Here is a 21,173-nt window from a genome sequence, read left to right as displayed (position 1 = left end):
TGTGGCTGTGCTCCCTTTTCCCTGAGGCTGCAGAAATCCGAGATCTGTTTCTCCCTTAATTCCCTTCTACAACCTGCAACCCATCTCACTGGTGAGAACATCTCTGGAGGCTTACGGGAAATTCAAGGCTGTATTCTTAGCCCTTCACGAAGATGGAAGAGGTGGGGAAAGGACAAACATATCCAAACACAAGCAGAGAAAAGAGATGAATAACCAAATGCTTTGCTATGCCCAGAACAAGCCTTAGCTCAGGAAATGGGACTACTGGCAAACAGGCTCCTGCTGGAGAAGCTCACAACCAGTATCTGAATCAACCCTTTCCCTACTCATGCACTCAGAGCAGTTCTGGGGCAAAATTACTGCTCTGCTTGTATTGATGAGGCCATTTTAACAAGATGAAATTCCAAATTATTTGAATACTTTTGTGGCAAAAGGAGAAATACAAGGTCAACTGCTTTTTATTCCCCTTCTTTCAGATCTTTGTTCTGTTATCATCCTTAAACAGATACACTTCACATTTGATTGCCTGAATCTGAAGCTATTTTATTGACATACGAAAGATGCTGCTTTTATAGCCTTCATACATCAAAGAAGCCTGGAGGGCTCCAAGTTTTGAAAGTCATCAGGCAGAAAGCAGCATTCCTCATGCATGCGGAGAGCTGCACTTTAGCTTCAAGGTGCATTATATGGGGCTCTCACACCCCCCACACAGCTTAGCTGAAGTGATGCTGCAAGCAGAATTGTACTGATGAACACCTCAGTGCAGGTTATTGAACATTCTCACAGCTTTGGGCTTTGCAACAAAGGAAATAGAAGTTTATACTTTCCTGTGCACAGGTTGCTTTTAGAGTTACAAGCTGTGAAAAGAAACATGTGATACAAGACTGGGAGTTACTGACAGTCAGAGGGATTCTTGGGCTTCACTGCAGCTTACAATGCAGCGAGAGCACAGTGCTCACATAATTCCAGGTTTACTGGTCATAACCCTTTGCACAGGGTCAGGGATGGTCTAAACAGCTCCTGGGTTTGATCCAACAGATCCCAAGGAGCATTAGGATGCTCAGCTCTTCAGCCTCATTCCCTGCTCCAGCTGGGAGGCAGCCAGGAGCTCAGTGGTACCCACAGCCCGGCTCCTGCTTTTATTCCTCTCCTTCCTTTCACCACAGCGAACTGAGAGCAGCTCTTTGTCCTTTCTTTAAAGCAGACTGCTAGCAATCAAAGCAAACAAAACCCTCCCTACCTCTGCAGAAATGAAGAGCCTCAGCAGGTGTGTGTGCAGTTTTATTTACACTGGAGTGGATCCACCAGCCTTTAGGAAGCTAATCCTGATTTACAGTTACGAAAAATCAGATAGCAATCTAGAGCCAAGCTTGTATTTTATGCTAACAGTTGCTGTTACAAGAGTCAGGAAACAACCAGCAGGCTGCTCTCACTACATCAAAGCAAACTGTCAATAATCTTACATGATTTCAATTAAAAGCAGATATGCCAAGAACATGTTGAGTACTGAAATCAGACCGCACAGCTGGAGCAATATTTCTCATTATTCATCAAGAATCCATGGAATACCCCAACCCTTTATGTTTAACATTTGGGGAACACACCCTAATTCAAAGTGCTGATAAAAAACATAAATGCAATCTAAGAACACTTGCTTGGTCAGAGCAATGCAGCACTCCAAAGGGTGGCTCCTGAGTGCTCGCTCCTGTTAGGTTTGAACCCCAGCTCTCCATAGATTAACACTGCGTCACTGGCACCAACTGCTGAGACTTATTAAGGAAAAATGAAATGCAAGATTTTATTATTCATGACAAGAAACAAGATGACATACAGAGGAACTGGGGAAAACACTGTTAGGAAAGTAGCATTGTAGACAGAATTTGGTAGCACGTTTGTCACACTGCAGACATAAAGTTATAAATATTAATTTAACATCCACTGGAAAAAGGAAAGAAAAACCAAGATCAGGACAACTCCAGAAGCAGAGACTGAATAAATTCAATACTACACAAAATGTCATGTGGCACAAGCACAATCTGACTACACTGCTTTTACAAACAGAAGTGCTGGGAGAGGTTTCCAGCGGGAGGAAACTCCACCAGCACAGACAGCAGCTCGTGAAGCAGAGGGGCAGAAATCAGCCCTCTTTGCTTGAGTTAGGCAGAAGTATTTTCCAAATAACTCTGTTTTTAGATGGCAATCTGTTGGAAAAGCAGTGGATTTCAGAGAGGCTCTGATTATTTTTCTCCCCCTTAGGCTTCATTTATAAACATTTGCACCTGAAAAATCAATCAAGCTGCAATCCTTTAGGAGATGTTATATATATTTTTTCTACTTTCTGGTTATTTATCTCAACTTATTCTTCATACTATGTACTACCTTTTGGTTTTTCATTTATTGGCTTGCTGTAGTTTTGTGCTTTTAAAATATATATTGGATTTACAGCACACTGCATGAAAGGAAATGTCTAGAAGGAAGTGTTCAGCCAAAAGGAAAATCCCATTGTTGTCCTCAACTACCTTGTAAAAGGGTGCAAAGAGGACAGGGACAGACTGTACTTGGAGATAGGAAGGACAAAAAGCATCACATCAGACAAGCTCTGCCTGGGAAATGACAATAATATATTACAAAAAAATCTTAGTAATAGTAGTCAAACCTTAAGAATAGAGCCCAGACAGGTGATGGATCATCATCATCATCCTTCAATAAGACCCTAAGCCACATAATTTAAGCTGACCCTGCTTGGAGCAGGGGAGTTGCACTAAACCTCTCCAACCTACTCTGTGATGAAATACAGATTTTTGCTGTAAAGACCCATAGGAAGTATTTATAATAATTAAAGTATATACACAAGAATGTGTATTTTACATCTACTTAGAAAAAAAAAAAAGTACTGCATTTCAAAATGCATTTACTGCAATAGCTGAAGCAAACAATCAGTAGTAAAGTTCTTAAGCCACAACTTGCATGTAAGTTGAAGCTAGGAAAAAGCTACAGAAGCTCAGTATTCACAGACCCAAATTTATGATTTCATGCAACCCTTCTTATCTCAACCTCATTAAGAGATACACAGACTGGGCTGCTGACCTGGACCAAGATTATTATCTAATGCCCACGTGCTTCAGATTCCTATATTTCCATTAAGCATTTTGAGAGATTAAACTGCAATGTCAAGGTAAGTATTTCAGTTCTCACACATACAGCCTAGTTTCACTAAACTGCATCAATCCTTCAACCAAAAGGTTTTAAACTGCTCTTTTCAAGAGATGCGAACACTGAACAACCTGTAACCAACTTCTAACTTCTGTGAAATCAAAGTCACATTTCTATTAATAAAAAAACCCACAACAAAATAACCCAAACTCATAGCAGAAACTTAAAAAGATCTTTATAAAATCTCCATCACACTTACAATAGTAAGGAAAATTATTTTTGTTGCTAGTTTTTTTTTGTAAATAGGAACAGCTTCATGTAATCTGTATTAAAGGTGGTTATAGCTGCAGTTTATACTTTATTACTAAAAGGGGGACCAATGAACACATCAAGAAATGCGGGTTATTGCTGTTTCTCAACAAGTCCTTCTTAAACAAGGATGTGCTGCCTTAGTAGACAAAGCATGTTGGACAGTCAGCTGAGTTAGGAGAGGGAGAAGTAATGACTTGCACGCCAGAGAACTCCTCAGCGATCACTTTATATTTGGCAACTGTGCAATTTAACTGATTTATAAAGACCAAAATTGTGTCATTCCATTCATCTCTTGAATGATGGGGCTGATCTTTTCAGAACTAAGTTTGCTTGAAGCGACACAGGAAGGCAGAATCCGAGAGAGCTCCAGACTGCAGGAAAAGTCTGATACTTATCCTGTCAGCTCTAACTATGCAAATAACAGGTGTTCTTTGAAGCAGCTTTCACCAGGTCTGTCAGAACAGGGATGGCTGTGCAGAGAAAGCAGAACATGTATATAAGGGAAATGTGAAATAGATCAAGTTTGGCATTCCTGCAGCAGTACAAAGAAAATGAGATATGCCAACATCCAATTCCAAGAGGACTCAAAAAGATCTATAAAAATCCATCCTCCTATCTGACCAGTTTCTAATCACAACCTCTTGAAAGGTAGTTGTTTTGAAGGCATACAGGCAATTACAAAGAAAAAGCTTGCAACTGCTCATAACATGTATAATATATGACATCCTAATTAGCTACTAGATCCTTATGCTTATAAGTTACCTACTGTATTCAGAGATACTAGAAGACACTTCGTTTGTATCTGAGCTTTTAGTATGTTAATGCATTCCCCCAAAAGTGGGATCTCCAGAAGGAGTTATTACTTACTAAAAAGGAAAAGAGCACGGTGACTTGAATCTTCCAAATTACACAGTGAAAGATACTCCCCTGAACAGAAGAATAAACTTCTAGTTGTATCTATACTTTACTAAAGGACAGCGTTCTCAATTGCAAGAGAACTTTAAAAGCATCTCAGCATTTTCAACCAAGTAACCAAAACAGATATAGGAAATGAAAACACTTCCACAGAAAATGCCTTCAGGTCACACATTAGAGTTATATCAAGCATTTATTTACAATTCTTATATGAAGCCTTTTATTACTGTTACATGAAGAACAGCTTAAAGATGACCTAGAAGTAAATCAAGTCACTCATACAAAAGAACAGATTTTTTTAATACTATTAGTATTATTTCATCAGTGAGTAGAAGCAAACAAATCCTAGTAGCTACTCACTAATTGCTAGTGCAATTGATTCTTCTTGTATGTGATTTTAGCTCAGACAGTTATCACTACTGATATGGTAAATAGTATGTTACCAACAAAAACATCATCAGAACACTACACAAAACATACTGTACAGCACTGCACTGTAGATGGAACATCATATCCAATATCACCAAGTTTTCCAATGCTTTACTAAACCATTCACTGAACAGCTACACTATGAAGAAATAATAGAGACCACATTTCAGAGTTGCTGGCAATTACCACCTCATATCAAGAACTCTGACATAAAATATCTTTTCAGAAGGGAAAAGAGAGCACTTAAATATTTCCTCTGCATTTAAACATCTAGAAATTGTTTTTTCAGATCAAAAATGACACTTTGCAGCTACCTCCTTCATAATTTAAACTTCAGAAGGAAAAGAGAAAGTAAAGAGATCTAAACTGCAGCTGAGTTTGTTATGAATGTGTTATGCTTGAGTAAACTTACAAATCATGTATCTATGCATCAATGTTGTGGCTGCTCAGGGTTGATATTCATAGTCCTGTATATTTCTTTGAGAAACAGCAAGGCAGTGTCTTCCGATTCCCTATGAAGTATTGGAGAAAAAAATTAATTAGGCATGGATCACATTCTAACCCATCTCAGTTTATGCAGACTGTTCAGAGAGTTATCACCCTAATCTCTATCTTTCGGGAATGTGGTCTTTCTTCTATCAACCTCCTTGAGTCACAACTCTGCATCGGCTTTTCATTCCCTTTGCAATAAGCCCTGGCCAACGTGCTAACCTTTTACTATGACATTTTCCTTTCTGTGTTCTCCCTAACTCTTACTATTCTGCAGTTTGAAATCCCCTTCTCCATCCACTTCTTTGATGTTATTCATTTGGCTTAAATCTTCTCAAATAGCCTATCACTTTCTGTCTGATGTGGGCTCCTGAATATATTCCACCAGCTTTCCTACTGTACTTAGTCCACCGCATCTATTAGCCAAGCATCAGAACAAAGCCTTCCTAGTTCCATCAACAATATTTTATCTTGCTTGCTAATTGGTTCATGCTTTCTTGTAGATAGGTTGTAACAACAATCCATGGACATCTGTTGCACCTTACCTCCATAGAAATTAAATAATGTGAAAAATACTTTCAAGACTAATAGAATTCAAGTGTTGTGTTTCAAAGTTGTTTTATCAGCTCTTCTTATAATGAAAGCTTCAGGCCATCTTAAGTTAAATTAAGGAAAAAGAAGTGTTTAAGTTACATCTGTAAAGTGTTATATAAGCACAAAATCCTGATACCAATGTAAGAGAGTAAGATCCACTGTAAAATAAAAAACAACACTGTTCACCAGGTGTTAAACTTAAATTTAAACAAACTTAAATGAAGTTCTAAAGCTGCAGGAATAGTTAAATAATGACAACACTCCGTGCTTTAAAAGAAGTTATACATGGAGGTAGCAAAGATGACTTAGACTGTCAGAACGGCAACCATCTAAATGAGAACTCCTTTACATAATACCTGTGCAGTGCTAAACACGCACAAGGATCTGTCTGATCTACAGACATTTTCAGCAGTCTAGTATGGAGATGGCAACCATATTTCTCCGTGTTCTCTGCTATTGAACAAGCAAGCAAGCAAGCAGAGGGATCAGCATGGAAGCTCTCCTCCCTGCAACACAAACTGTTTTTTAAGGCATTTCCTCACCACCTCCCAAGGAAGAAACAAAAAACCTCACAAATTTGGGTCATTAATGACCAAAAAACCCAGACAGGGGGAGATATGTTTTTAAAATTCGGCAATGACTGGCTGCCACCTTGTGGAATAAAGCTCCTTTCCTTCAGCTCTACCTGCAAAACAGCAGTGCCACCGCTGGGTCACTGACTGCCTGGGAGCTCTGTCGGAGCAAACCAGAGCTTGGCTGCACTGCAGCTTTGATAAACCTTTCCACAGGCAGTTACTGATCTCTCCTTATGCAAGTGACATCAGCTTTCCTAAGATCCTGCAAGTAATGCTTCCACATTCTGTACTTCACCCTCTGAAAAAATGCCTACTTCTAAAACTTATTAGACATCAATAATAAAATCTTTAAAGATGAAAACACAAGAACATAGAGAAGTGCTTGCTCCATTCCTGCTGAACTCAGAAAGAGAGACAAGTATTTTGGTTACTCAAAGAGAAAAGTCACACCCCTCACCCAACAGCATTTTGTATAAGTCAGCAACTGATAACCCAGCTTGTTTGTTACCTATGAAGTTGTTGTAGCACCACCAGATGCAGCTTACATACCCTCTGTTCTAGCATTCCACAATCTGTGAATTCTCACATGTGCTTAATTATTGTGTCCCCCTTTTGAAACACTATTACTTAAAGAATGCTGACACGGCAACAGCATAGGCAGGTCTATATGATGCCAAAATCTTTTCTAGTAGCTGTTCTGCATATGAGCAACCACTGTCTACATGTGGTAAATCACAAACATCCAAGTGTACAGGAAAAGTCTGCCATGCCTTTTTCTTCCTTTCCTTTGTTGAGCTTTAGCAGCACAGCATCAATATCTTTCACTTCGACACAAAGAGGTAATTAAGTTTAACCATATATTGAAGTCTAATACAGTCTCTCCACAAATAGTTCTGTTTGAAAAGCTACAGATGGCAAAATGCTCATTAAGCTCTCCTTTTAAAAATAGATGGTACTAAAGGTATGTGCTTTGACTTTCTGAGTTCAATAGACCAATACGCAACATCTTGAGGGCAAACAGGACTATAGATTTGTTTACACTGTGCAAACGCACACTGCTTTGAAATGAAACTACCTAACAGGGAAATCTAAGTCAGGCATCCTAAGAATGAAATTCCTGAGTAATCATATATACTGTCTGCCTTCACATTTGACTTGTCTCAACTACTTCACCATCTAGAATATAATAGATTTAACTTTGCAGTGTAGCCTGAGTGGGAAGAAAACACCTTTCCAAATGGGAGACCATTTCAGAATTTAGCCATGACAAACTCTTACCAGTAGCACAAATGACTCTGTAAAGCAAAAAGGTATTCGTTGAAGCTTTCTATTGGTTTTTCTTGTAGAACATAATCAATACGTCGTCCTCCATTCAGCATTCCAACCTTCACTGTAAAATCCTCATCTTTTGGAAGCTCTGGAGTTTCAGTGATCTTTTCAGCTACAATTAAAGATTTTAAGATTTTATATAATTTCAAGCTATATACTATAATTAAGTATTATTACTCAATTTCCCTGCTACAATTACAAAGTACTTGCAGTTAGACAATTATAGCAGTCTCAACTGACTAGGATGGCATTGCATAAACCAGAAAATCAATAGCAAGTGCTCAGATACTCAAGTTTCTATGAACTTGAGATCAATAAATAATAAAACAACAAAAAAAATGTGTCCACGTACCTTCTACCACTTGCTTTTCCTCTTCCTCTTTAATTTGGTTAGCAACTTTCTCCAGTTCTGCTTGTAGCTGAGTTGAAGATGTATGAGCTCGTGCAAATTCGTTAAGCGTCTGCCATGCACTCTTCAAAGAGCTGATAAAACCCTGTTTCAGATCAGATCCCATTCGAGACAGAGAGTCTTTCAACTCTAGAAAGAACACCACAGCAAACATAGTTTAAAATGTAGCTAAAACCAGACCACAGCAAACATAGTTAAAATGGAGCTAAAACCAGAGTTAAGCACTATTCAACAAATGTCCCAACTGTTAGGAGGAACAGGTCTGTAATGTCATAAACATGCATTTCCTGCATCTCTATTTAAAAAGATTAAATGAAAAATAATTAATGCACAATATTTCTCACTGCAATGAGCTAACAGCAAATGTGTTAAAAGCAACTAAGCTGCTATTCAGTACTGGGGGCAAAGAGTGGACAAAAGAGGGCTCTCCCCAAAAGCTTCTGTAGTGCTCAGTTGTTTGATGGCTTAATGGTTAGATTCACATTGCCGTTACATAAAAAAAAAAATCAGAGCTTCCCATGAAACATTCATCTAGATCTAAGAAAAATCAGCTTTGCTTGTAAAGAGATACAGACCATTTTCTTATTTTATTACATACACTTTAAGAGTTGCAACCTAAAACATTCCTAAGCAAGTACCTTGTCTAGCCCAGGAAAACAGACTGATTCTAACATACCATTGGAAAGCACAGATGCTACTGAATTTCTTTATCCAAGACTCTGAATGAAGACGGACTTTCAAAAGGGCCCTGAACTGTCGCACTGACAACTAAACAGGAAAACTGACAATCTTTATTGATGTACACAAAATTTAAGCCACCTTAGTCCAATTTGTACTCCTAAGCAATAAAATTCCAACCCATGCATTGGGGAAAAAAATATTTGCAATTTTTTCCTGAACATTTTCCATACTGAAAAGACTGATTAAAAAAAAAATCTAATGGAGGTCATCTGGGACAAGGTAAAAAATATAATAAAAACTATCTAACAACACAAGACTGGTATTTGGACACATGGTCTCCTCAAACTGTGTGATATTCTACTGCATCAAACAAGTAAGTTCAGAGTTAGATCCATAATTTACATAAGTTTTCTTTTTACCTAGATGAAGTCTTTTTCTGCCTTTGTGGTGTGGAATAAGAACTGGTTTTAAATTCAAGTCTTCAATGATCATTGGCTCTATCCTGTAAGCTACTGGATCAAGCTGTTAAGAAAAAAAAAAGCCAAACACTTTGGTTAAGCTCTAAAAATGAACATGACAAATATTATCAAGCAATATACAGGCATAGAACCTGTAAGGCCAACTCTTTTTTTTTTTTTGGAGTAAATATCACAGGTATCTGGAATATATATCCTAGATGGGTTATTTTGTTTTATGAAAGTATACTTAAAGGGAAAGGAGGTGCAATGCTCTGAGATTAAAACTTAGTAACTTAGTGTTCTGCATAGAGGTTTGCATCAGCTAAAATCAAAACCCAGAAGTACTGGTTACTCACTGGATGATAGATGTTGAAGAAACCCTTGCAAGTAGGAAGTCTGTAGTTCTCATCAATCTTTTCCAGTCCTCGTACAGTTAAGAACACACCAATAGGAGAACCAAGAGCAAAGAACGTATCCGGTTCAAAGTCCAATGCACTGTAAACTACTGAAACCTATCAGACAAAAGTCAGACAAAAACTCTCAGCACTGCCAGCTAATTAATATAATGCTTAACTAAGAAGAAAAAACAAGACACGTCAGTATGTATTAAACACAAGTACCTCCAAGACATCTCAGCTACTTCGTTCCATTCCATACTAATTCTATAGTACTGTATATTATATACACACACTATTACAACGTAATATTATTTTTAAAACTTCACTCTACAGATAGATTCAGAAAAATTAGAAGTTAATATTCATTTATTTGAACAGGAAGCACTCAAGGTGTGGTTCAAGTTAAGGCTGAGGTACAACTTAAATGTAACAGCACATACGGGCCAATTTAGGCCATTCAGTACCACCGTGTTCTTACCATTCTGATTTTGGAACAGAACACTTTTTATAACTCACTCGTTAGTGAAAGTAAAAAAAAGCTAATTGTCCTGGTATCCTCATAATAATACTGTTTTTCAGTAATCTGATCCCATTCTCCCAGCACTCTCAAACCAAAAGGTGAAGCTTTCCATAAACATCTGCACAGCACTCATGGGATGTAGCTCAAAGTCAATGTCGAATGAATGAAATCACACACAGAAACAAGCAAAAGGATAGAGTAGTTCCAGATGGTTTGATTAAATTTATGTGGTCTCACCTGACCAGTTCCAACTTCAAAATACTCATAGTCAACATTCACAGAAGAAACAGATGCACCAACTGGAAGCTTCCTCTTTGCGTGCTGCTGACCAGACTCTGAAGGTGAGACAGAAGTAACCGTTTCTTTGGCTTTCTGGGAAACTTCTTGTGTTTGGAGCATGGCAGCCAGTGCTGCTTTCTTCTCTGCTGCTGCTTTCTTTTGTTCCTTTTGAGACAGGTTTCAAGACCAGAAATAAAATAAATATTTTTTCCACATCTATCAGAATTCTTCTAATACATTCACGTTGTTAACAAGTGTGTTTAAGAACAGAAGTTACTCAACAGCAAGGAAGTCACTTGCTTAACAACTCTTTCTCACTCCTGAAAAATGTATTTACCTGCTTGGCTGCTCTGTCTTTTACAAAATTGGCTATTTTCTTTCTTGGTCCAAGGGGTATCCCCATTTCCTTCAGGTCATCAATTGTACACATCAGCTTTAAAACAAAACCACAAATATACACAAAGTACGCTTAATAACTTCTCAAGGAGCATATATCATTTCTTTTGGGAAATGAAATAGTTGAAAGACATTTTACAAAGTTACAGAAATTACAAAGAAATAAGAATACATAACACATAGTGAGATAACTGAAAAAAACAAAACAAGTCATATAACTTCATGTCATAGCCTTCATGTCAAGCACTAATTATGTTACTTTTATGACTACTTTCATGCCTGACAGTATACTGAAGCAACAGAAGAAAACAGACAACAACAAAAATCCAACACCTATACCCTGGTATAACCCCCATGAGCCAACTGAACATTATTATTAGTATTATTACCAGAGATTCCATGTCAATTCGCTCCTTTTCAAATGTGTTTGCATACTCTGATAAACTCAGCATCTCCAGAGTCTTCTGCAAAGTAGGAACATCATCATCTACTTCAGGCTCACAAAGGTCATCACCAGAAGTAGTAATTGAGGAGCCCAAGGAACTGGTATCTTCAGTCATCTTAAAAGGACAGCACAGAGAGTCACATCAGTCAGTAAGAAGTGCATATGTAGCAAATAGCTTTCAAACACTTAAAAATGTATTTCCATTAACAATCAAACAGCTGGACACTGCATCAAGCTTGACAACAAATTCATTCTTTCCCTCTTAAAAATCTCCCTATCACTCAGATTCCGCAAAGGCAAGTTATGTGTCCACAAGGCCAAAAATAATGCACATGACTAAATACCAGGACTGCTCTACTTGGATCTTCAGAGAAAGGGATATAGTTTGTACAGAGATTTGATAATGTTTACAAAATGACACATTACCATTAACACGTCAAACATGCTATGAGAACATGCAACACTGTTTCAGTCAGTAAACTCTGTCTACTAGAGAAGTCGTTGAAATTATCAATCTACTTGTTTGGGAAGATTAGTATGCAAGTTACCTGTTTATCTTGAACAGACATATCCTTTTCAGTCCCATTAACGCCAGAGAAAGGTTCAGTACTTACTGATGAAGCCAAGTCTTTCTGGTTAGATAATATGTCAAACAGAATTAAAGAACCTGGAAACAGAATTTAAAGTTGCTTTAAGAAAAGTTTTAGATATTCCTGTCCCAAAGTGATAAGCAAGAATTAGATACAGTGGTTATTGCAACATATAAATTGATTAAAAAACAAAACAATGAACTTAAACACACGTATCAACACATTCAATCTCAGTAAAAAGCAAAACAGTATCTTTTTAGTCTTTTTCTATTCAAGGGGAATGCAGTTGCCAATATTAAACTACATTTTAACCATCTTAGACTGCTTCCCAAAGTAGGAAAAAGCCCAGCCCAAACCAATATAAGTTCTATAAAGTTGTATGTTGTGTTTCAAAAAATGATATCAGTTTCACTAAATGAATTACCTGCCTAAGATGACACTAATAACAAACTAACTTTTAAACTCAAGTTAGACATTAAGTCTTCATGAAGAAAATTAAGACAGGTCACACATGCATGTATCCCAGACTTACAAACTTTCTTGCAAGGCTTTATGAATGCAGCCACTGAGAAGGGCTTTATGATAGAGCAGAGCCTATCATCTAAGCTCAGCCTTCTGCTTCATAAAGGTTAAACTTTCCTTCATGTACAAATGCTGGTTTTACTTTAAATCAGTGCCCTAAATAATTACCTAAACTGTGTCCAGCCACAGAGACTCCTCCTTTGAAGTCTGGATTGCGACTCATGAAAAGTGCATACAAACGGTTCATTTCCATCCCCACTTTATCCACAATCGTCTGACAGTAGGTGGGGCTGTTGTAAAACAGGATGTCAAGGAGGGTTTCATTGGTGAAGTGGCGCAGGCGTCCAATCGATGGCAAAGTGATTTTTTTTATGTTCCTGGTCAGAACAGAGAATCGTTAGTAGTAGTAGACAAGTTTGTGAACTTGTGAAACAACAGGTGGCAGAACTGCAGTGGGATAGGGATACTATGGATAGGGTCTTTAGAGACATTGAAAAGCACAGTTTTCTGGTCTTGTTGTATATTCATACAATTAGCACTCAAGGAATGGACAAAGGGCTTAATGCCTTCCTCAAAGAGGACATTGATATCTCCTAGAGTAAGACTTAAGACTGCAGGAAGGCACAAGAGAGACGACTATCCACTGTGAATGAAACACACCTGTTGCTGTACTGCACTCCCACTCTCCTAAGTGTTTCATGTATCAATTGCATTAGCCACTTCCATAAAAATGCTGTACTAAATGTACAGCATGTACGTATAGATACAAATCCTGTTACTCAGTCATGAAAAATAACAGAAAACATCCCACATCTTTCCAACTTTCCTTACACTGTACAACAAAGTGACAACTATAAAAAAAAATAGCAGAGTTTTTGTTGCACACTGAGTCATTCATATAGCCTAAGAAGCATATTAATTTCTCTAGTTGTTTCTACAGAATAAGATGAACACTATACTCACCTGTCTACACCTGTTGCATCTCCATGCAGAGAACTATGCCAGTGAACTGGAAGGAACTCCACCCTGCTCACTTTACCTTCCTCTAAAGGTTTCTTAAAGTGAGTCTGCAGCAGCTTCAGAGAAACGGATCTAAAATCATCAACTGCAGAAAAGCAGAGTAATGAAAATCTGATAGTAAAGGTATTCAAGTAGCACACAGTTACAAACATTCTTTTTTCCCCTCAGTTACAACAGGCATAAACAAATACAAACTAAGGAAATTGCAAAGTGAAAAAAACCTTTTCAAGAATTAATCAAATGGTTTGGTTTTTTTTTGTTTTTTAAGCACCTTTTTGTACCCTTCCTCTTTATCTCCCAACAGTGCATTTTTACTCTAAGAGCAGACCACACACAGCCTTCTTAACTCACTCAACTGTCTTAAATAAATAAACCCAAAGAAAATCACACACCCCAAAACCCACAAAAAAAAAAAGGTTTTTAACAACACACTTACCTAAAAGATAAGCTATCCACACTTAACAGTTAAAAATAAAACTGCAATTAAACAAGGAAAAACTTACCACATTCAACAATGCTTCTAAATCTCAAGTCACATACAGGACCGATGCCATGAACCATAAACACCAAATGGTCAATTTGGGACATTTCTCCTGTAAAAAAAGAAAAGGAAAAATTCAGAGTACCAATATTTACTACACTAGTGAAATACACTGTTATGCAATCTTAACTGCTTCATATAGCCTATTACGTACCATGGTTCAAGATATCACACAGCCACATGACTGCTTTTGATTAGAAAGCAACACCAAAGAACTGCAGCTTAGATTACGGAGCAACTTTAATCTTTAGACTCTAAACACAAACAACATTTTGCAGCTCCACTCACTATCATCCAACTTTTGCACCAAACCAAACCTACCGCTCAAGATGCAGGCCCACATACACTAATCACATACCATCAGGTATTTCATCATGGTCATCATCAATTCCACGTTTTACTACCCTTGGTCTTGCTTGACCATCTTGAGAGGTGCCCCATTCGTCTGATGGGGCAGAAGGCTGGAACTGAACTATAACCTGAAAAAGAATACATTTACCAATTGCAAACACAAACAAAAAACCTTTTAAAACCCTATAAGCTTCTCCACAGTTTTCCTTAAATTAGACTCTGATTAATCCCTCAGATAAGCATTATTCAAGTGCCTTTCTCCTCGACCCCAGCGCCCACTCTCTCTTATCAGCCAGCTATTTTTTTGTGAATAAAATGACTGTTTCCCCTACTTACAATTATTCTAATTTAAGGCAAAAAAAAATTGATCAGTGCTCAGAGAAGGAAAACATTTGAAGGAGCATAAAAACCTTAAAAAACAATTTATTCACTAGCATGGCTGTTCATAGTTACTAGTACAATACTGTTATGTCATATTTAGGACACTAAGAGTTTTAAGTGCCTCTTCTCTAGGGTTTCTCCTGGATAAAAGTTCTTAACCTACATTATCACGTGGTTAAAGGAGGAGTAATTGCGATTCTGACACATACATACATATATATATGCACATATACACACACACAAATATATATAAATTTTATGCATTACTGCATCTGCGATAAGAGAACAGTTAACAACACCGATCAGTAAGTCTGAAGTCCACAGTTAAGTCACAAGACACTGCTAGCAAAGCATTTACAGTACAAAAAAAGATGTGGCTATTCTACTTCTTCTGGCCTAGAAATAGTTGCAGTGGAAGACTTAAATATGGCTTAAATAGTCAAACTAATTTCCTTACAGTTTGATTAATGCTCTTCTTCACATGAAAGCTTAGTTTAAATTACCTTCCAGCTGGTAGAGACTGACTGAGGTTAATTAAAATTGCCTCCTGTTTGCTGCCAGTTACACTTGGCAAATATTTCAGCCATCTAAACCCTTATTCTTTCTAAGTACCAGGATGCCCTGTATTTTAGGTGACAGCACATTGAGATGAGTTTAGTTTCTATAAGCATTATCATCCTAAATGCACACACACACAAAACAATAAGTCAATTTCAAGCAAAACTAACCCTGCATTATTTTTATACTCTTTCACCCCATTGAGTTCTGCAAGAACCGGTTGCCAAAATCTGTTACCTTTGGATTATGCATAACAATTGTCTCCCCATTTGGGAATTCAAGTCGACGATGCCATTGATTTGTAGTTACAGCTCTTTTATATTCTGCCTGAAACAGCAAACAAGTTAAATTGAGGAGGTATTCTTATTTCAAGCCTTTTTTGGCTATGTAGATTATCTGTAATGTTAAGGTTAGAAGTTATATAGTTTTACCTATGCTATGAATGACATGGCTCAGTACACACAGTGGGGATGGTTTGAAGGTCGGACTAGATGATATTAGTGGTCTCTTCCAACCTTAGTGATTCTATGATTCTAAAAGCAACACAGATGAAGTACTACACAAGTTGATTTAAGACCACAGCAGTGTAGGCCCACTGCATGAGCAATTAACTATTCTGGCCATTCAACTTTCCAGAACTTGCTTACTTATTGTTCCAGAAATTACTACTGAGAATCATTTTAAATGAAACTAAAGTAATTCTACAATCATAAATAAAAAGTACAAGTTATTCATGAAACTTATGTAAGAAGAAATACCTACCTCTAGCTTATCACTAAAATCCTCAGTGTAAGGAATAAAGCGGCTATCCTTCTCTCCTTTATAGAACCACATACATCGTCTCACTTCTGAAGGCTCTTCTTCCCAGTAAACAGCTTTCCTCATTCTGTCATACAGGTACACATCATAGCGACCACCATCAGTGCTCAGAACCACACTCTCAGGATCAGGCTGGACTGTGACATAAAAGTTACCCTCAATTACAATACAAACATATGCATTCTTTTTTCCTGTCTCATTCCAAGGCCCCAGTCACTACTGTGATTGACACTAAGCCAATTAAGACAGATAATATTTGTATCATGGAAGTTTAATACCTTCCATCTAGTTTCTTCTGCTCATCTCTGAAGAAGATATGATTAAAATCTTTATAACTTACCAGAATTATAGACTTCCTCTAGTTTTGCAGAATCCAGAATGCTGAACGGCATCCATATTTGCTTGTCCTCCACCTCCTTACAATAGAACCAGTGCGGCTGAACTGGCTCATATTGGTTCTGCAGCAGAACAGGAGGTGCTTGGACCAGTGGACCTGCAGGCCTGGGAGCTCGGAGCTGTGACTGAGACGGAGGAAACTGAAAATAAAGATAATTCTGAGCTTTTATTTCAGTTTTCCATGGACATTCTCTTTCAATCATAAAATAGTATAGACAAGTTGCCCATTGCTTATGTTTTTGAAAACTTGCACGTTTCCAATTACAAGATAGATCTTCAAGGTAAAATATACAATTCAAAAAGGAAGAGAGTCTTAAATTGTTAAATTCTGATAGCATCGCATCAGGAACAACTTAATTACCTGTGTCAATGGCCCTGGAGGTGTCTGATACATCTGGACAGGTGGGACAGAGGATGGTGGGTGAACAGGTGGGGTTGGTGCCTGACTCTGCTGCAGTTGTGGTGGAGTAAGGTAGGGGTTGGCTCTGCTGCTCAGGGTGGTGTGGCGATAAGGGTTATAGCCCTGCTGAGATGGAAGAGCAGAAGCATTTGCAGGTGGGGGACAGCTCTGCTGAGGAGTCTGATAACCTGCGATACCCATCTGTGAAGTAGGTGGAGGACCAGAAGTGGACTGTGACTTGGGAAGCTGTGGAGAAAAGGCATTCTGCCCATCCTGTGACCCAGCCACAAGTGGAAGTGAATTTGGAGGCCTGGAGAAGGCTGCTGCTCCAACAGGTGGTGCAGAAGATGTTAAGGGCGGCTGCCCAATGCTTCCAAATGGATCGCTGCTACTGGGCACTTGAGAGAAATAGTTGAAAGTCTGTGGAGGATTAGGGCTGGCAGAAGTCTGACCCAAGAAGCTGTCCTCTTCTCCAACATCTGCAGAATCATCTGCAAAGACAAACAAAGGGATGTCCTCAGAGGTTCAAACAAATCAGCATATGTAGACAAAACTTTCTGTAATGTTATGAGCTATTTCCAAAACTCCATTGGACTCACTCTATAGGACGAAAGCATTATAAACCTTACATATCCTTGAAGATTAAACATGCCATAAACAAAGGACACCAAGCCTTCAAGAACATCTAAAACAGACCACAAAACTCATTCAGTGTACATAGATGAAGCAACAGAAACTGAAAGTGTAAGGATGAAACCACCACTACTGCTTCTCTGCTCCTCAGTCCCCAGGGAAAGAGGGAGCTGCAGGGGTGTTTGGTCTAAGTGGCTGATAACAAACATCTTTACATCTTTATCTGTAGGCAATATCACAGGAATACAGCATAACAAGGGAGCAATGGGGAATCCATAGAGAGATCCCCCCAGGAAGCTGCTGTTCTAATTAATTAATCAAACTACTTCAAGTATATTTGGGAAGCTCAGTCTATCTGTGTGTCTCCTAAAAGAACAGACGTACAGACTTTTATCTATCCATACGTGCATGTAGTTTGCAGACACAATTCCTACGTTATCTCTTTTCTAATTTGAACAAACTCCATTGAAACACTTGCACAGACTGGCAGGAAATGAAGCACTTTGTACAGTATTCCTCTCACACACAATGACTGTGTGACAGCCTTTTGTTCATCCCTCACAGATAATACCAGGTCACTTACAGAAGGACACCTGACAATCCCAAGTGACAAGAGTCCTCATTGGGAACACTCTACTTACAGTAACAGTGTTATTTATTTCATCTGAACCAGAGAACACATCATCTTCAAACCACAAGGCACAAAACTCTTACTCTTCAAAGCAATTAATTTCACTCCAGCTGCAAAACTATGAACCTTCATCCTATCTAAAATTAAGTGAAAAGAAGAGCACACAACTAATCACATCTCATCACTGAAATCCCATCAACAGATTTCCCCCCTAGCCAGGAAGCTGCCACATGAGAGCCAAATACACAAGGCTACTTTCCAGACCTGCACTTAAAAACTGTAAGGATTACACAAACTCAAGTCAGTAAATACTTCAGTTACGTATCTTAGATAAGTAAGGATGATACTGTAATGCTCTTATTCCCTCTCTCCCCCTGAAAACACATAACACCTAAATAACATCCTGAAGTCGCACTATGCAAGCACGCTTTTAAGCCCTCAGAGATACACTGCGTTTATTTCCCTAGCTAAAACATGTCAGCACTGAAATCAAGCTTTCATTTTGAACTGAGCACTGAGTTAAGCCCCCATATGGCTCCCACACGCCATAGCCCCCATCAGAGCCCCTCACGGCACCCCGTACCCGCAGTGAGCAGAGCAGGGCTCGGTGTAGCAGCCGGCTCCTGGCTGACCGGGATGAAGGGCACGGTGAAGTTGAATTCGGTGGCGGAGGAAGCGAACAGAAGGTTGGTGCCCCCACCCGGCTTCCCCGCCGCCATGGCTGCGGCCCGTCCACGTCCCTTCCCCGCGATGGCCCAGCCCCTTCCGCCCTCATCCCGCCCGCCTTTAACATGGCGGCCCCGCGGTCGGGAGCGATGAGGGGAGGAGAAGGGAGGGGCGGGAGGAAAAGGCGGGTCCGGATCGAGCCGCCATTGCTGAGAGGAAGAGGAGGAGGAGGAGAAGGTGGAGGGCGGAAGTCCGCGGCCCCAGTGCTGGGCTGGAGAGCGGGAGTTGGCGGCTGTAGGGCGCTGGGGTGGCTGCGGTGGCGGTGGTAGAGCAGCATTAGCCGCCTTCGCCATGCCGTGTGTGGCCGACTGGCTCAACAGCCCCTTCAGCATCGTGCAGGGCATCTTCGGTGAGCGTGGGGCCGGGCGGGGCCGGCAGCGGGCGGCGGGAGGGCCGAGGGGCGATGCGGGGCCATGCGGGGCGATGGCTCCTGCCCTTGCCGGGCTGCGGGGCGCTGCCGTGTGCTGCGGGGCTGTGCTGGGCGATCCGCTTGTGAACTTATATAGGACGAACCCTTTAGCAGGGCTAGGGGAAGTTAGCAGGACATGGGGAAATGGTTTTAAGTTAAAAGAGGGAAGATTTAGGTTGGATGTTAGGGGGAAGTTCTTCACTAGGAGAGTGGTGAGGCCCTGGAACAGGCTGCACAGGGAGGTTGTGGATGCCCCGTCCTTGGAGGTGTTCAAGGCCAGGTTGGACGGGGCCCTGGGCAACCTGATCTAGTAAAGGTGTATGTTTGGTGGCCCTGCCAGGCAGGGGGGTTGGAACTACATGATCCTTGAGGTCCCTTCCATCCCAGGTCATTCTGTGATTCTGTGAACCCACGTATATTTGTCGGGGTGCCGGTGCTGCTGCCGTCGGTCCGCTGGCAGTAAGTACAGGAGGTGGCAGCCGAGCCGCGAGCACATGTGTTTGGAGCTGGAGGCAGCCCGTAGAACTAGGGCTCTTCTTATAGCCTTGCTGCTCGCTGTACCCTATGGACGCTGCCGGTGCTATAGCTGAGGCTCAGTGCTAGGCTTGATGTGAGCTAAAAGCTCACCGAAATAAAGAACACTTCCTCAGGGAAGCAGAAAGCGGTGCCTCCTACCCGAGGGTGCTGCTGTGTTTCAGAGCCCTTCTGCGCTGCCCAGCTGGTCTGTTGTTGTCTCATTTCGCCTGTGGGGCGTGGGATGGGAACCCGGCACAATGTGACATTCATAAAGTCGTCCAGGACTCCGCTGTTTGCCCAGAATAGGGATAAACGTTTGAATTGCTTACTGTGTTAGCGTGGTGCTGAATGGGAGGCTGTTATGTGATGCAAATGTTCATGGAAACCTGCCTTGTTTTGTAGCCCAAAATACTCCAAATTCCGACTGGGAGAAGAAGGTAACTGACTACTTCAGAGAGAAATTAAAGGAAAACAACGCTACTAATTGGGTAAGGCTGTTATTCTCTTAGAGTTTCGCAATTCTTAGGTTACATTCTTGTACCTCCTAATCATTGCAGCGATTCCCTTTTAAGAAGCTCTTCCCATTTGTTGATATGCGCTTCTGAACGTTAGGCCTTTGTGGTGTACATTTACATTTCAGTTGCTCTAATCTGTATGTAAAACCAAGATGCAAATTCCTCACTGATACTGCAGCAGCTCCTGTCCTTGGATTCAATGTGCTGGTTTGCTTTGGGCCCCACCTGCTGAGCGCTGCCTGCTGGTGCTGGGATCCAGTAGGTGGCAGGAGCTGACAAACACTGTCATATCTGGAGGCCAGCCCTGTCTGTCTGCAATAAATACACACAGCAAGTGTTCAGACTGTTCTTCTTTCACATCCTTCTATCGTAATGCTGCGAAATTCAGCTGGATTGTAGAAATAGCTGCTTGGATGTTTGTATTTGAGGGAAAAATAGCCTCTGCTAAAACTTCTGGAAGTCCAGCAAGGAAAAACCATGCTTTAGATTTAAAAATAAAACATCCACACCTGAGTTCAAATGATGCCTTAGCCTAAAAGGCTGGCAACAATGGCATCGTGGAGCACTGTTATTTGGATTAAAAACAACAGTGCTGCAGGGTTGGAGCCAAGCGAGTTAGCAGTAGGATATACAGGATGATAAGAGAAGGGCGGTGGCAGCTGTTTGCAATGTGGTTTGTTGGTTTCTTTTTTTTGCTGACTTCATGGTGGTACTTAATGCTTGTATGGCAGCTGGTGAGGAAGAGCTTTCTGTTACAGGTCCCGTCGCTGAATGATGTCCCTG

At 40.1% G+C, this 21,173-nt stretch overlaps 1 protein-coding gene across 1 annotated transcript; it reads right to left on the bottom strand.

The window, feature by feature from the left end:
* Window positions 1–1,773: 1,773 nt before the first annotated feature.
* SEC23IP (SEC23 interacting protein) lies at window positions 1,774–19,294 on the bottom strand. Its single transcript, XM_015867406.2, is given in 21 exon segments — window positions 1,774–3,935; window positions 5,222–5,321; window positions 7,746–7,908; window positions 8,149–8,334; window positions 9,306–9,408; window positions 9,701–9,856; window positions 10,500–10,706; window positions 10,879–10,974; window positions 11,327–11,497; window positions 11,931–12,049; window positions 12,663–12,871; window positions 13,458–13,599; window positions 14,018–14,107; window positions 14,414–14,534; window positions 15,583–15,672; window positions 16,108–16,301; window positions 16,505–16,700; window positions 16,922–17,451; window positions 18,808–19,103; window positions 19,105–19,220; window positions 19,223–19,294. Coding segments are annotated over 20 exon segments (3,339 nt in total). The 3' UTR covers window positions 1,774–3,935; window positions 5,222–5,239.
* Window positions 19,295–21,173: the final 1,879 nt, after the last annotated feature.

The sequence above is a fragment of the Coturnix japonica genome, chromosome 6, assembly GCF_001577835.2.
Source record: "Coturnix japonica isolate 7356 chromosome 6, Coturnix japonica 2.1, whole genome shotgun sequence".
In the NCBI taxonomy this organism is placed as follows: domain Eukaryota; kingdom Metazoa; phylum Chordata; class Aves; order Galliformes; family Phasianidae; genus Coturnix; species Coturnix japonica.
This window is presented reverse-complemented; position numbering and strand designations above follow the sequence as displayed.